This window comes from Corvus moneduloides, chromosome 1, assembly GCF_009650955.1.
Source record: "Corvus moneduloides isolate bCorMon1 chromosome 1, bCorMon1.pri, whole genome shotgun sequence".
In the NCBI taxonomy this organism is placed as follows: domain Eukaryota; kingdom Metazoa; phylum Chordata; class Aves; order Passeriformes; family Corvidae; genus Corvus; species Corvus moneduloides.
This window is the reverse complement of record NC_045476.1, coordinates 157,277,866-157,291,369: the sequence shown is the minus strand read 5'-3', so window position 1 is coordinate 157,291,369 and position 13,504 is coordinate 157,277,866. Positions and strand designations below refer to the sequence as shown.

Here is a 13,504-nt window from a genome sequence, read left to right as displayed (position 1 = left end):
TCTCTGAGCATGCTTTGTGGGGAAACTGAGGCAGGAGAGGGTTTAACTTCTTTCCTCCCCCTTTTCATCCCCCACTCGGCATTGGAAAGGGATTTTTGGGGAAACAATTGGCAAAAGCATGGTTTTGTGAGGGAAACCATGGATGAAAAAACGGATTGGGAATACACTGGGGGTAATAGGACATAGGGTAAAAGGGAAAGGTGGGATTAGGAGAGGGAGACTGTAGGGGGACTTACAATAGAGATACTGTCTAACATGACTACGATTTTTTGCATATATACTGCCTTTTACAGGAACACCATCAGGCCCAGTGACCTGCGATGCTTGTAACCCTTTTCTCCCTAGTACAATATTAAATTCCACCACCTCTCCATCTCCCAAGCTTGGGATGCATTTTTCAGGGTTATTCTTTTTAATAGCAGTTCTATGCACGAATATGTCTTGCTGGTTGTCACACCTTGTTATAAAACCATAATTTTGCTTAACATTATACCATTTTACTATCCCTAAGGTCTTAGTTACTATGATCTTTTTCCGAGTGGCTGCTGTTTTTTGTCTCGCTGCGTCTTTGCTCTCTCCTTCGGTCGCTCCCGTGTTGGAATTGTCGGGGCTGCTGGTGCCTGCGCGCTCTTCCCGGGGTCGCGTTCGGGGCTGCGCGGGCCGGGCCGGGCCGCACCGCTCAGTTCTCCGCGCGTCGCCTCCTCTGGTCGCAGCTTCGCTGCCGATGCCGGGCGCTGCATCCACGTCTCGGCCAGGCCCCCGAGCGATGACCCCCCCGCGCCCTGCTCCAGCGCACGTCTCGGCTGGGCGCGGCTCCGTTCCGCTGCCGCCCGCCGCCGCCCGCGCGCCGCCCCTCTCGGTCGGGCATTCCCGGGGCTCGCTCCACCACGCGCTGTGCGGGGCCGGGCAGGCACCGCCGGGTCCCGCCGCTCCTCGCTCCACCACCGACACTGCGGCTCGCGTGGCTCCACCTGCACGCGGGAACTGCCTCGCTGCTGCTCGCAGAGCGCTCGGTGCACGTGGCCTGGGCCGCACGGTCCCTGAGCCAGGCTTGCCTTCGCCAGGACACAGCTGACATTGCTCAACCGTCTCGGTAACTAAATAATATTCACGAAAATATTCTTCCATCGGCATATATTTCGACTCCAGTATTAACTGTGTCCAAACGGTTTTCCAAAAGCCCTTCGTAAGAATTAAATCCCAAGAAACATAGAAAAAGTTCTTAAATAACCATGCCAGGAAGTGTTTCAGTTCTTTCTGAGCTTGAATCAAGCTAAAATTCACAAATCATTGTTCAAGAATCATTTTAAGTTTAAGATAAATGTCCATATGCGGCTCTGAGAGCCAAGAGTCTTCCCACGGTTCCTCCATAGTTTAGATACGGAATAGCAAAGCAAAACCAAGAAGAGGAATCCAAAGTTTCCAGGGTTTACTCACACAAATCAGTCGCTTAGGGATCGGGGATCGTTCTGCTCTCAATTCTCCACCATTTGTTGCAGTGGGGATCCTGCAACACGCATATATCAAACCAGGAGTCCCGTGGAAAGGAAATATATACGGACAGACAGATTCTTGCTAGATGTTTCAGAGATGTTTATTTCTCCAGCCGCATGGCCGGAGCTCTGCCGAGGAACTGTTCCAGTCACGGGACCAAGGGTCCTTCTGCCCGCGCAGGGAACACAAACCAACCAATGGGAACGAGGCTGAGCAGGGGCAGGGAAGCCCCGTGTCTGTGCCCTCAGGGCCCCTCTCCCAGGGCTACACGGCGGGGAAGGGACCCCAACAGCAGAGGATATTTCATGTTATGCATTTGGCATGTTTCTGCCTTTGAATGAAATAATCCCTCTAGTGGACAGGAAATTCCAACCCACAAAATGGAAAAAGAATGCACAACAGTGTAGAAAAAGAAAGGGGAAAATATTTTGTTGCATTTTTGCATGACCACAGAAAGACTTTTCTCCATTTAAACCCCAACTAAATTGAGCCTTTAGAATTGAAAGTTTGAAATTCCTTTTCATGGTGAAGTGCTTTTTTCCCCCCATGACTTTCTTACCATATTAATACCTAAATTTATTAGATACCATACAGCTTATCACAAAGTTTCACAGGGTATTTGGCATTAACACCAGCAACAAACATTTTAAAAGCCTGTGACAAGGTGATTAATACCCATATCCCACACTCTGTTGTCACTGATAGAATCCTGAACTCTGCTTAGGTCTTTCAAGGAATGTAAGGCTCTGTTTTCTATTTCATGGAAAGTCCTAAGTTAAACCATAAATACGGTATTGGAATAGGGACTAAACTTTCACTCCCACTTAATTCAGTGCTTTAGTCACTAGACTAAATTTATTCTTCCTCTTTCAGATTCTCAATCTGACAAGTTCTTTATACCTACTTAACACCCAGAGCTATAGCAAATCCCAAATAGATACAGGGATTTACCATTTCCCATTGGTTCTTGGAATTTTTTGTAGAACAGGAAAATACATAACAAAGGTATTGAATGAATGACCCAATGGACACGCTGGTATCCAGTCTGAGAGTAAGCAGAGGGAAGCAGGGGATATACAAGGACTTGGTCTCTTACAGAATTTCTCCGAAGGCATCTACCTCCATCCATTGACTGTGTAAGATCACAGAATTATAGAATGATTTGGGTTGGAAGATTATCTTGCTCTGACTGACTGGAAGATACCACAAGTGTAAAGATACATTCTCACATCTGTGGAATCATTTTGCATTAGGAATTACAGAAGTAACAGTATTTTTCTTTTTGCATATGTATTAGTTGCTAGGTGAAGAGAGATTTCAAGATATTGAAAAAATTAAAACAATTGGCAGCACATACATGGCCGTGTCAGGATTATCACCTGAAAAACAGGTAAGAGAACAGTTTTCTTTAAGAAGAAATTCTTGTGATTATTCTGGCCATTCATATAGGAAATATAAGTGTTATCTTTATGTTGTTCATAAAACTGGTTTTGCTAAAATAAAATAGACATTTGGGGCTTCTGGCAGACAGCAGTTGCACTTCTTGATGAATTGAAATGCCATCTTGTGCTTGGAACAAGAACCATATGGATTCTTTCCTCAAATTTAGGTTTATAGGAGGAAAAAAAATTCCTTTCAATCACACCAATGTGAATCTAGACCAGGTCTATCTATATCTTCAGACATACTCTAAAGTCACCACAGTAACTCAGACAGGAATATGACTGACAACCTCCAGTAACCAAAGAGAGAGGATGTATTAACTGTCAGCGTACTTATGCAAGCGAAATGCTGCATTTTTACTCTTTTTTGATACTGCATATCTACAGACAGCATGATAACTAGACATCAAAAAGAAAGCAGACCATCAGTTCAACTGAAGAACAAGCAAAACAAGCTGAGGGGATAAAGAGACACAGAGGACACATGCACAGTCACAGCCATAAACCTCATATAAGTCAGACGAGAGAAATCCATTCATAATTCCACCCTAGAATTTCCCTGGAAACAGGGTGTCCAAAGTAGTTAGATGAGGCTCTAAAATACATCCAACGAGAAGTCATCTGTTGCTGAAATCTGTTTTTTTTGGCAAGTGGTGCCTGTCCCCAGGAAGAGCAGCACAAAAGGGGTGTGCTGCCCCTGATCAGTCACAGGCTGGGAATCAGATTTGCCCACGTTGATCACAACTGAAAAGCAGAAGTCAGATTATCTTGAGCTTTATAAACCAGAAAATGTCCATTGTTTGTTTAGAATACATTATAAAACACATGGAGTGTAACTAGCTGAGCATCTCCCGCCCACAGAGTAACAAGTGATGCTGACAGCTAGAAATCCACAAAACTAGACATGCATGGGATTTTTGATTGTCAAAATGCTTCTATGTAGAGATGAGCAAAGAAGGACTGAACACCAGGGAGATAGTTGGTTACAGCTACACAGCTCCTAATCACTTCGTTTGACTCCTGATGGGGGCAAAAACTCAAAGGGAGAAAAGCTTCACTGCATTTCCAAGACTGATTAACTCATCTCTTTTCTTGAACTATAATAACTTAATGGAATTTTAATGGATGTTTAAAATATACTTGTCATACGTACATGTCTGTCACCTTGTCAGCACCTAAGAGATGCAGGCTGCTGAGGGAGGTTGGCATGCTGTGAACAGAGTGAGTTAAGGACAAGGACCAAGCATGGTGTGAACAGAACAGGCTGACGCCAAGGAGATGTTCATGTTCAGTATTAAACACACAGGATGATGAAAACTGCAAAGGGATGGACTGCATGACCCAGGGGGAGATTTACTTTGTCTTCAGAAATGGAAATTTGAAGAAAGAATTACCTTGCTTCAGAACAGAGGAGAAGATGTCATACAATCACTGGGCCAAAGTCACAGTTGTTCCTTACTCCACTACCTCTCTTTAGAGTCCCTGCCCCATCATCTGTTCTGTTGGTGTTCTGGGAAGAATAAAACCTACTACTAGTCCCCATCTGTATATCAGCTGCTTTGTAGGAATGGAAATGGAAGGGAAGGAGCAGGGAGTGACTTGCCTGCCCTAAGCAAATGCAATTAATGAGCTACAGAAGAGCCTTCTCTCTCTCCCTTAACCAGTCCCAGATTGCCTGGCTTGCTCTGTTGTTCCTGTCATCATTACATCTCTAAGAGCACTTGAATTGGTGCTGTTCCTGGGTGACAGTTTCAGCACAGGAGAATTACACATCCTTCACCTCTTTCTCTTCTCTACTTCTTGCTTACGTGGGTCATCCCCTGTTCTCACTAGATTTTGACCCTTGCTTCTGAGCAATTTCAGTCCTCTCTATACTTTCTTTCTCAGCCTTAGACATGCTTCACACGCCTTGTTAATTCTCATGATTGCCTGTCAGACTGTTGACAGAAAGTTACTTTCTTTGGCACTTTACACTAAAGTGGTCTCTATCCAGTTATACAAGTGTAACATCATGGGAAGCATTACCATTAATAGCAATGTACCCCTCTTGCATCTAGAATGCTGAGGCTGTTATAGATTCCAAATTCAAATACTTGGCACCTGGTAGGGATGGGTGGTAGCTGGGCAAATGCAAAACTTTATTAACAGATTGGCGTATAACTTTTTCCTCAGCAATGTGAAGACAAATGGGGACATTTGTGTGCCCTGGCTGACTTCTCCATAGCTCTGAATGAAAGCATACAGGAGATCAACAAGCATTCATTCAACAACTTTGAACTCCGTATTGGTAAGCATGGTTCAAACATGAGAGTTAAGATGGGTTTTTGTCTGCAAGGATCTGACTCCACTAAGTGCACTCTGGGAACATTGCAAGGACGTGCACAATTTAGGAGTGTCCAAATACTGTATCCGCTGTTTTCAAATTGACTTTGTCCCAGGCAAAGTCAGAAATATGATATACTCCATTTGAAGAATATAGGCCCTGATTTGAGGATTGCAGGAGTTCAAATTGTGAATGGGGAACATAATTCATTTATTGTCTTTAGCAAGTCTGGTACTAAGAACCCATATATATAACACAGAAAGTGAACAGGACCGCCTAGATCCAACCCCAAGACTGATACACACAGAGTCTCTAATTAATCTCCCTGTATAAGATTCTTCTTCAGTAAAAGGGCAAAAGTAGTTTCTCCTAAACCCTGTGAGTAATACTTCAGTTTTGCACAAAAATTGAGTTCCATCTGTGACCTGACTAGGGCCGGCAGCTCTGAATTGCTGTGATGGGTAAGCTATTATTCTGGGTGGAATATCCTGCATCTCTGGTGGGATGGGACATGAAGAAATGGCCTGAATATATAGCACATAGCAGGAGTAAATTTGATGACTTCTCATGCTGAGTGGATCACTGGCCAAACAAAAAAAAAACCACCTGGACGAGACATGTCTTTTATAGAAAACCCTGCCATAGAAAAGATGAAGTATATTCATCAGTCACAGCATGGAAGGTCACAGCATCACTATCTGTTCTGCACTTCCTAACAGTTTTGAAAGCAAAACACCTAGTTCCCAAGATTTCTCAGGGAACAGGAATCCACATTTAGTAAGTGTGGATCACATGCAAAGATTTCATAGATCATGAATGCAAGAGTATTTGAAAATATTTCTATCACCATTTTAAAAAAATCTTTAAAAAAAGAAAAAAAAAAAAACCTAAAATCCTTTTCCAAAAGATATCTTACACTCTACCAAATGTATTCTTAAATCACTGTTACAGAAAAAAAAATAGCTATTGTTTTTATGCAACAATCTTACAAAATGCAGTCCTTCAATCACTTCACAGAGTGCTTTAATATTTTCACTTCATGGAATATACGAATGAAATTTCTTGACTGCATAGCACTAAAAAGGTCACCTTCAACAAGTGTAGTTCCAGAAATCTTTCCTACTAGCTAAGAATAAGTTTTCAGGAGCTTTGGCAATAGTATGCAGAATACAGATGACACATAAATATTGTGATTCCACTGACATGGATGTCCCATAATAAACACTGTTGAGATCACTTTTCAAGTTTTCTAGCTTTTCCAGATTTTGTTTTTGCTTAATTTCTTTATATATACACCTCTTTCTTAAGCTTAGAGATAAGTGTATCTGAACCAGGCTTCATCTGGTTCTTAAGAGCAAATATGAGTTTTAGTCATTATTGTATAACAGTTTAACTTCTTTTTTTTTCCTTTTTTTTTCTTTTTTTTTTTAATTAGGGATTAGCCATGGCTCTGTCGTAGCAGGAGTTATTGGTGCTAAGAAACCCCAGTACGATATCTGGGGCAAAACAGTGAATTTAGCAAGTCGAATGGACAGCACAGGTGTTAGTGACAGAATACAAGTGCCTGAAGAAACGTATCTGATCCTGAAGGACCGGGGATTTGCCTTCGACTACCGGGGAGAGATTTATGTCAAAGGTATCAGTGAACAGGAAGGAAAAATCAAAACGTATTTTCTTCTAGGAAGAGTTCAACCAAATCCTCTAATCTTACAACCAAGAAAACTGACTGGACAGTATTCATTAGCAGCTGTTGTATTAGGACTTGTACAGTCTCTTAACAGGCAAAAACAGAAACAAATTCTTAATGAGAACAATAACTCTGGAATCATAAAAGGACATTACAACCGGAGGACTTTGCTCACTCCCGGTGGATCTGAGGCAGCAGCCCAGGCAGAGGGGGCTGACAAAACTGAATTGCCATAATCAACATTGTTTGTGGGGTTGTTTTTTGTATTTCTTTTATATATAAAAATAAATATACAAATAAAAAGGGTTTAATTTTTTTTAGAAGGAATGTGTTTGTTTGTTTTGTTTTTTTACTAGTGTGATATTTTAATGAGATTCAAATTCGTATATCTTAACAAATGGTGCCAGCATCTCGCCCCAACCAGCTGTGGTTAACCTCTAAATGTCCAGACACAGTAGGTATAGGCCACCACTCTGCTGTGTCATCTACCCATAGAAAGGGGCAAGAATAAACCCCTGATTGGAGGGATTTAGAACATAAATTGTATAGGGAGTTAATGATGGCAAAAGGAAGGAGTACTGTCCACATTTTTTCTGATGAAAGCAAAGCAGAAGGAAATTAAGTTCTTCTCACTTTTAATTGTCTTCAAGTAGATTTATACAATCTAAGGTAGCTGCCCTGTCCCCATAACCACAGGGAAAATCTAGACAAAACAGCCAAAAGGTTTTAAGGTGTGTCATCTGCGCAGATATGAGGATCTGAAAGACAGTAGAGACGAATCTTATCTTAAGCTCAGCGATTCCATTGAGTTCATTCTTAAATTAGACTAAGGTGTCCTCCTCACAGGTGGTGACTACACTGTAGATATACTGTGTCTTGGTGTCCACCTGACCTCTTGCACCCCAGGCAGGAGGTCAAGGCTCTCGTGTGGGCACAATGACATCAGAATTGTTTGGAGGGCTTAAACACACTGTGGTATCTTGACTGGCACAGGACACTTATGAACAGACCCTGAATTACATATCTGGAGCCTACAGCTGAATCAACTGTACAGGCAAGGAACTAATCAAATTCTCTGGTGTTGTTTTCCAGAGCTTAGCTCTTAATCCTGTCACCAGTCTGAGCTGTCACCAAAACAAGGAGTTTCTGAGGCTGTAAAATGAGTGCATGTTGGAGTACAGCAGGAGACAAAACTCACAGCTAAGCTCCCGCTCAATTGCCCCAAGAGGGGCGGAAGCCAAGACTAAGAATACCCTAAATTGTTCGTGGGCCAACACAGACAGTCCTAGTGGGATGATACAACAGCACACCTCAGGGCTACAAGCCCTGCATCAAAAGGAGCTTAACTTTTTGGGGACTGGCTAATCAACTTCGCCTTGGAAAGAGTAAATATATAACCCACGTTTGTATATGCACCGGTGCCATGATTCATACCAGGCTGTAAAGTGCACGAATGAACCTCTCATCAAGTCTGCTCTCAAAGGAGCTGGGTTTGTTTCAGTAAATATTATCCTTAAATCACAGATGGAAGAGCAGAACCTGTAATCACACAGCAATCCCCAGATGAACCACACTCAAACAGTACAGTGCAACATACGATTCTTTGTAAATACAGACTGGCTTTTTGCAAGCTGTTGTTACCTGGCCCTTAATGAGAACTGAGGATTCTTAGGAGCACTGCCACTGGATTAGCCTCATTTTTAGAAGATGGCCAATTTGGCTAGGACCTCCTGACTAATACATTCTAGGTGACACTACTGTTTACTAATAAAATAGGTACCAAAACATGAAAGTGTTTAACTGTAATGAGATAAAAATAATCCTTTTCATTGTAAAGTGACCCAATGAATGTGTTTGCAGGGCAATGTTTTATCAGTAAAGGGCCATATTCCAAAAAAACAAGTAAATTCCACAGAAAGTTGTATCACTGAATAGCGGGTCTGAACAGAGAAAGCAATGAGCAGTCTGAAATGTTATACCCAGTGATGTTTCTGCTAGTAACTGAGCTCTCATTCTAAATGTATTAGTCCCTTTAGTCCTCACAAATATCACTTTTATGCCACACATAGAAAGCCAAACCCCTCAGCTCAACTAGGCAAGTGCTGATACTCTAGGAGATGAAGACATGGAAGTGATGACATCTGAAGCATCTAAATTAATTTCATGTTTACACTGATACTTCAGGCACTAAATAAGGAAGTTTTGGCTGGTTTAAACAGCTCATTAACTGCTGTCCTCACCTTAACAGCTTATTTCTCTGCTGGATGGGTTCACTTCTCCTGGTCCTCTAAATATTTAATTCTTGCCAATAGCCCAGCTGAACTGATTTTCTAACTCTCACCACCTCTTTAATGACAATTAGCAGTGGGTGGAAGGTGTTAACTGGATAACAGGATTGGAGACTGGAGCTATGAGGGCAACTTCACTGCTCCTTCGCACAGGCCCAAATCTCCTGCTTGTTATCATAGACCTGGATGGCTTTCTCTGTTATCCCTCTCAAAATCCCCATTATCATAACTGCTTTCCCAAGAAAAATTGCTGGCTAGTGAAGCCTGAGTCCGTGTTGACCAGATAAAGAGTTTGCTAATTCAGGTCATTGCCATGAGCAATTCTTTAGTGAGGAATTTCACCTGTTACTGCAGCAGGTAAATCCCTGCATGAGACTATTTTTCTACACTTGCTGGCTATTTGTCACCCCAGCAATTGCACTGTTTTTTCCTTTTCCAGTGTGGTGACCTTATAGGTTCAGCAATGTTATTTCTCACTGTAGCATCTGTTTTCTGGCTGTACGAGCCATTATTTATGCTCTCAGTCTGCCAGTTGTACTCCACGTCTTTATGGAACCATTAGAGTATTCAGCTTTTCCTCACAACCATCTTCAGGGTTTCTTGTTCACAAAGGATAGAATTGCTCGTACAAGAACCTATAAAGCCAAACACTTAATAATTATCCCTTGAAACATTCATGCCTGGGCTAATAAAATCAAATTGCCTTGGTATCATAACTCTTCAGCCAAAGCAGCTAGCAAATACTGAGAGTTTTCATAGATTTTCCCCATTAGAAGAAAGCCTTGGCAAAATTTGACTATACTCTTTGATGTTACCTTATTACTTTCTACAAATGTGCTCTACAGAAACAAACAGCAGCCAGCTGCTTCCTCAGAAATTTGTACCTCAGTTTCTCCAACAAGATCCACGTCATGAGCTCTTAAATGATTTCTAAACAAACAGGCTGAAACCCACAGCTTTCTTCTCTGAAAAGCAACACACAATCAACTGCATCAAGGGCAGCTTATGCTTTGAAGTACTCAATCATTAAAGCAGATGGAATATTGACAATCTGAACAACAGTTCTGTACCAAAATCATTACTCTGTAGTGCTCCAAGTGCATTTTTGCAACCATCATGCCTATATTCTAGCCAAAATATATACCTGTATCAAATGTGTTTGTTTGAAGGGCAGTGAAGGGGTTTTTGTGTTGATTAATTTATGCCATTGACTAATTTTTATAATATCTATTCGGAAATTCACAATTAGGTACTGATACTAGTCAAGGTATCCTCTCTTGGCTCACATTAAGACTCAAACCACTGAGTTCAACTCTACTAAGAACAATGTGATTAGTGTGACATCATTTAGAACTGTGTGCTAACAAAAAAAGCTATTCAAAACATACCTTTAAAAACAGGGAAAAAAAATCACTCACTGTCCTCAGCTTTAATCCATTCCTGATTATTTCACAGTTGCTTTCACATTTTGAAAAGCACAGCAATTAAACAAAAAAAAAACCCAACTCATCTAATCCTTTTCTCATTAGCGGAACTTCAGTTGCCTTTCCTAAGTGCACTGGTTGTCAAGGAGTTTATACAAACACCCAGAACAGCAAATGCCTGATAGCCAAGTGTCCTGGGGGTGCCCACCATGGAGCAGCAAGGCAGGGAGCAGAGCCTGGCTCCACAGCTGACTTGACAAACAGGCACCAAAATAATCAGAGGAGCAGGAAATAACCACATTAACCATCGTCGGTGGTACATGGTGAGCGTTATAATTGCACAGTCAACTTATTAACCTCCCCATCAATCTTCTTCTGTGCAGTGACACAATTCAGGGTTTGTGGTTTCCCCAGCTCTGTGTTTTGCTGGAGGAGGGAAAAAAACATGACAGCAGAGCAGTTGGCAGATGGGAGGGAAGAGGTAAAAACTCAATATGCATATCTCCAGGCACTTGAGGCTTACTGCAGTTTTTAAGGAATGCTCTTCCAGAAGAAAAAAAAATTTCATTATTTACATAACGTTAGTAGATAAGGCCCAATTTTTTTCTACAAATTTTCTTTTTTGCTGTCCATTTCCCTGTAAGCTGTTATATATGTGATAGCTGTCAGAGTTACAGAGCCACCCAGAGACTGATTCATTCAGCTCTTTCATGTGAAAACAACAGCTATGTGCAGAGCTGGTTAAACAGCATCTCCTGTAAAAAGCCACCTCATGCTATTTCCCCCGACCCAGATCTCCCTCAGCTCAAGATGTTGGGTTTTTTTCTGGTTGTGAAATATTTCCAGATCACAGAATCATGGGATATTATGTTAATATTGATATATTGAATATCTCTCTGTTTCACATTCCAGATACCTTTCGAGGGTCCTGAAATCAGTGCTTTGCAATATTAATCTAAAATCTAAAAAAAAAACCAAACACCACTGTTGCCACATGGAGACAAAGAAGAAGCAATCTCAGCTGGTTTGCTGAAAATCTAAGGTTCTAAAACAAATTACATGTGTGAACTGATTTTTGATTGCAAAACCCACTCCCAGCAGCAGTGACATGGATATGCCAAGGGATTTTATTACAGCTACAGGATATTAAATGTAATTTTAGTTATTTCATCAATTACTTAAAATAATAAAAAATACAACAACCTCTTTCTAGTCATCATTCCTCGCAAAGACTATTTTGTAAAAATCTTTGCTACTCCAACAGGCCAAGAGGACCAGGGCAGTGACCATTCCCCCTGTACTCAGGACTGGTGAGCCCTCACTTCCAACTCTTTGTCCAGTTCTTGGTCTCTCACTACAAGAAAGACATTGAGGGGCTTGAGTGTGTCCACAGAAGGGCAATGGACCTGGTGAAGGGTCTGGAGCACAAGTCTGGTGAGGAGCAGCTGAGGGAGCTGGGGGTGTTCAGCCTGGAGAAAAGGAGGCTCAGGGGAGACCTTATCACTCTCTGCCACTGCCTGACAGGAGGCTGTAGCCAGGTGGGAGTCAGTCTCTTCTCCCAGCTATCAAGTGGCAGGACAAGAGGAAATGGCCTCAACTTGCTCCAGGAGAGGTTAAGATTAGATATTGGGAAAAAATTTCTTCACCTAAAGCATTGTCAGGCATTGGAACAAGCTGTCTGGGGAAGTGGTGGAGTCATTATCTCTGGGGGTATTTAAAAGATGTGTAGACAAGGAACTTAGGGTATTGTTTAATGGTGGAGTTGGCAGTGGTGGATTAGTGGTTGGACTTGTTCAACTTAGAGGTCTTTTCCAACCTAAATGATTCTATGATCTTGTGACCACAAAGACTGTCAAAAATATGTTCATAAAAATTCTGTTGTAGGTCAGTGCCAGAACTAAGTCAAGATTAGAGCTTATGGAAATGAAGGCTTTACTGGAGGTAATTGATTTCATTCCAATGTATGAATACTTTCATGTGCCAAAACTAGTAGTTTCTTGAGACCTCTTTAATTTAGCGAAGAAAAGCAGAACAAAAGTTATGATGGGAAGCTAAACAAGATCAAATTGGAAATAAAGCACATACATCTGACAGCAAACATGCCTAAGCACTGGAACAGGACACAATGAAAAACAATGGATCTGTTATCTCCTGAAGAGTTCAAAACAAGATTATGGAGACCTTCGTGGAAATTATGCTTTATTCAAATACAAGTGCCTGAGTCCACTGATGGGGAACAATGTGTTTTCTACAATCTGTGAAATCCCAACAGACAGGCTGGATATTTCAAGCTTTCTTTTTTCTATATCCATAAATTTGGCATTATCTCTTCACCACTGAGATAAACAACCGAAAGAGAAAAAGGCTAAATCTTCAGTCCTGAGGATGTTTCACAGCTCTTGCTAGCACTGAAGATAAAGTACTGACTGAAGATGAGGAAGGCAAACCTTTTCAATTTCATGCATTGATTCAGAGCCTGGAAAAAACATAATTTGTTATATGTCTCCTTTTGTGAATGCACTGGAGACGTTGCAAACCACTGGCTCAGCTCACTGGCAGACACTCCACCAAGCTATTTAGCTTCCCAATCACTTATGTAACTGCTTCATTGATTTTACTAAAGAACCCTGGAGTCAAGAAAGAAACTGAATTACTCCCACAATTGCATTCCACCATTCCACCCCCCCACTGCTCACTCTGCCATTTTTCCTTCCTTACCCCAGTGCTCAGAGCAATCACTCCCCATTGCAGTTGTTCTAAGAAAGGTTGTAAGACCCGCTGGGGAAGAGCATTTGTTTCCTAAAAAGAGTTTCTTCACACACTGTTCAGTGAGATGTCAGGAAGTG

The 13,504-nt window shown here is 41.6% G+C and overlaps 1 protein-coding gene across 2 annotated transcripts in view; it reads left to right on the top strand.

Annotated features, from left to right (window-relative positions):
• The window catches only part of ADCY8 (adenylate cyclase 8), a 123,212-nt gene extending 115,939 nt beyond the window's left edge, over positions 1-7,273 (top strand). For both annotated transcript variants that reach the window (XM_032133490.1, XM_032133481.1), the window contains 3 exons: positions 2,792-2,884; positions 5,109-5,223; positions 6,695-7,273. In XM_032133490.1, the coding sequence (XP_031989381.1) occupies positions 2,792-2,884; positions 5,109-5,223; positions 6,695-7,182 (696 nt within the window). In that variant the 3' untranslated portion in view covers positions 7,183-7,273. The remainder of the gene's footprint in view (positions 1-2,791; positions 2,885-5,108; positions 5,224-6,694) is intronic.
• Positions 7,274-13,504: the final 6,231 nt, after the last annotated feature.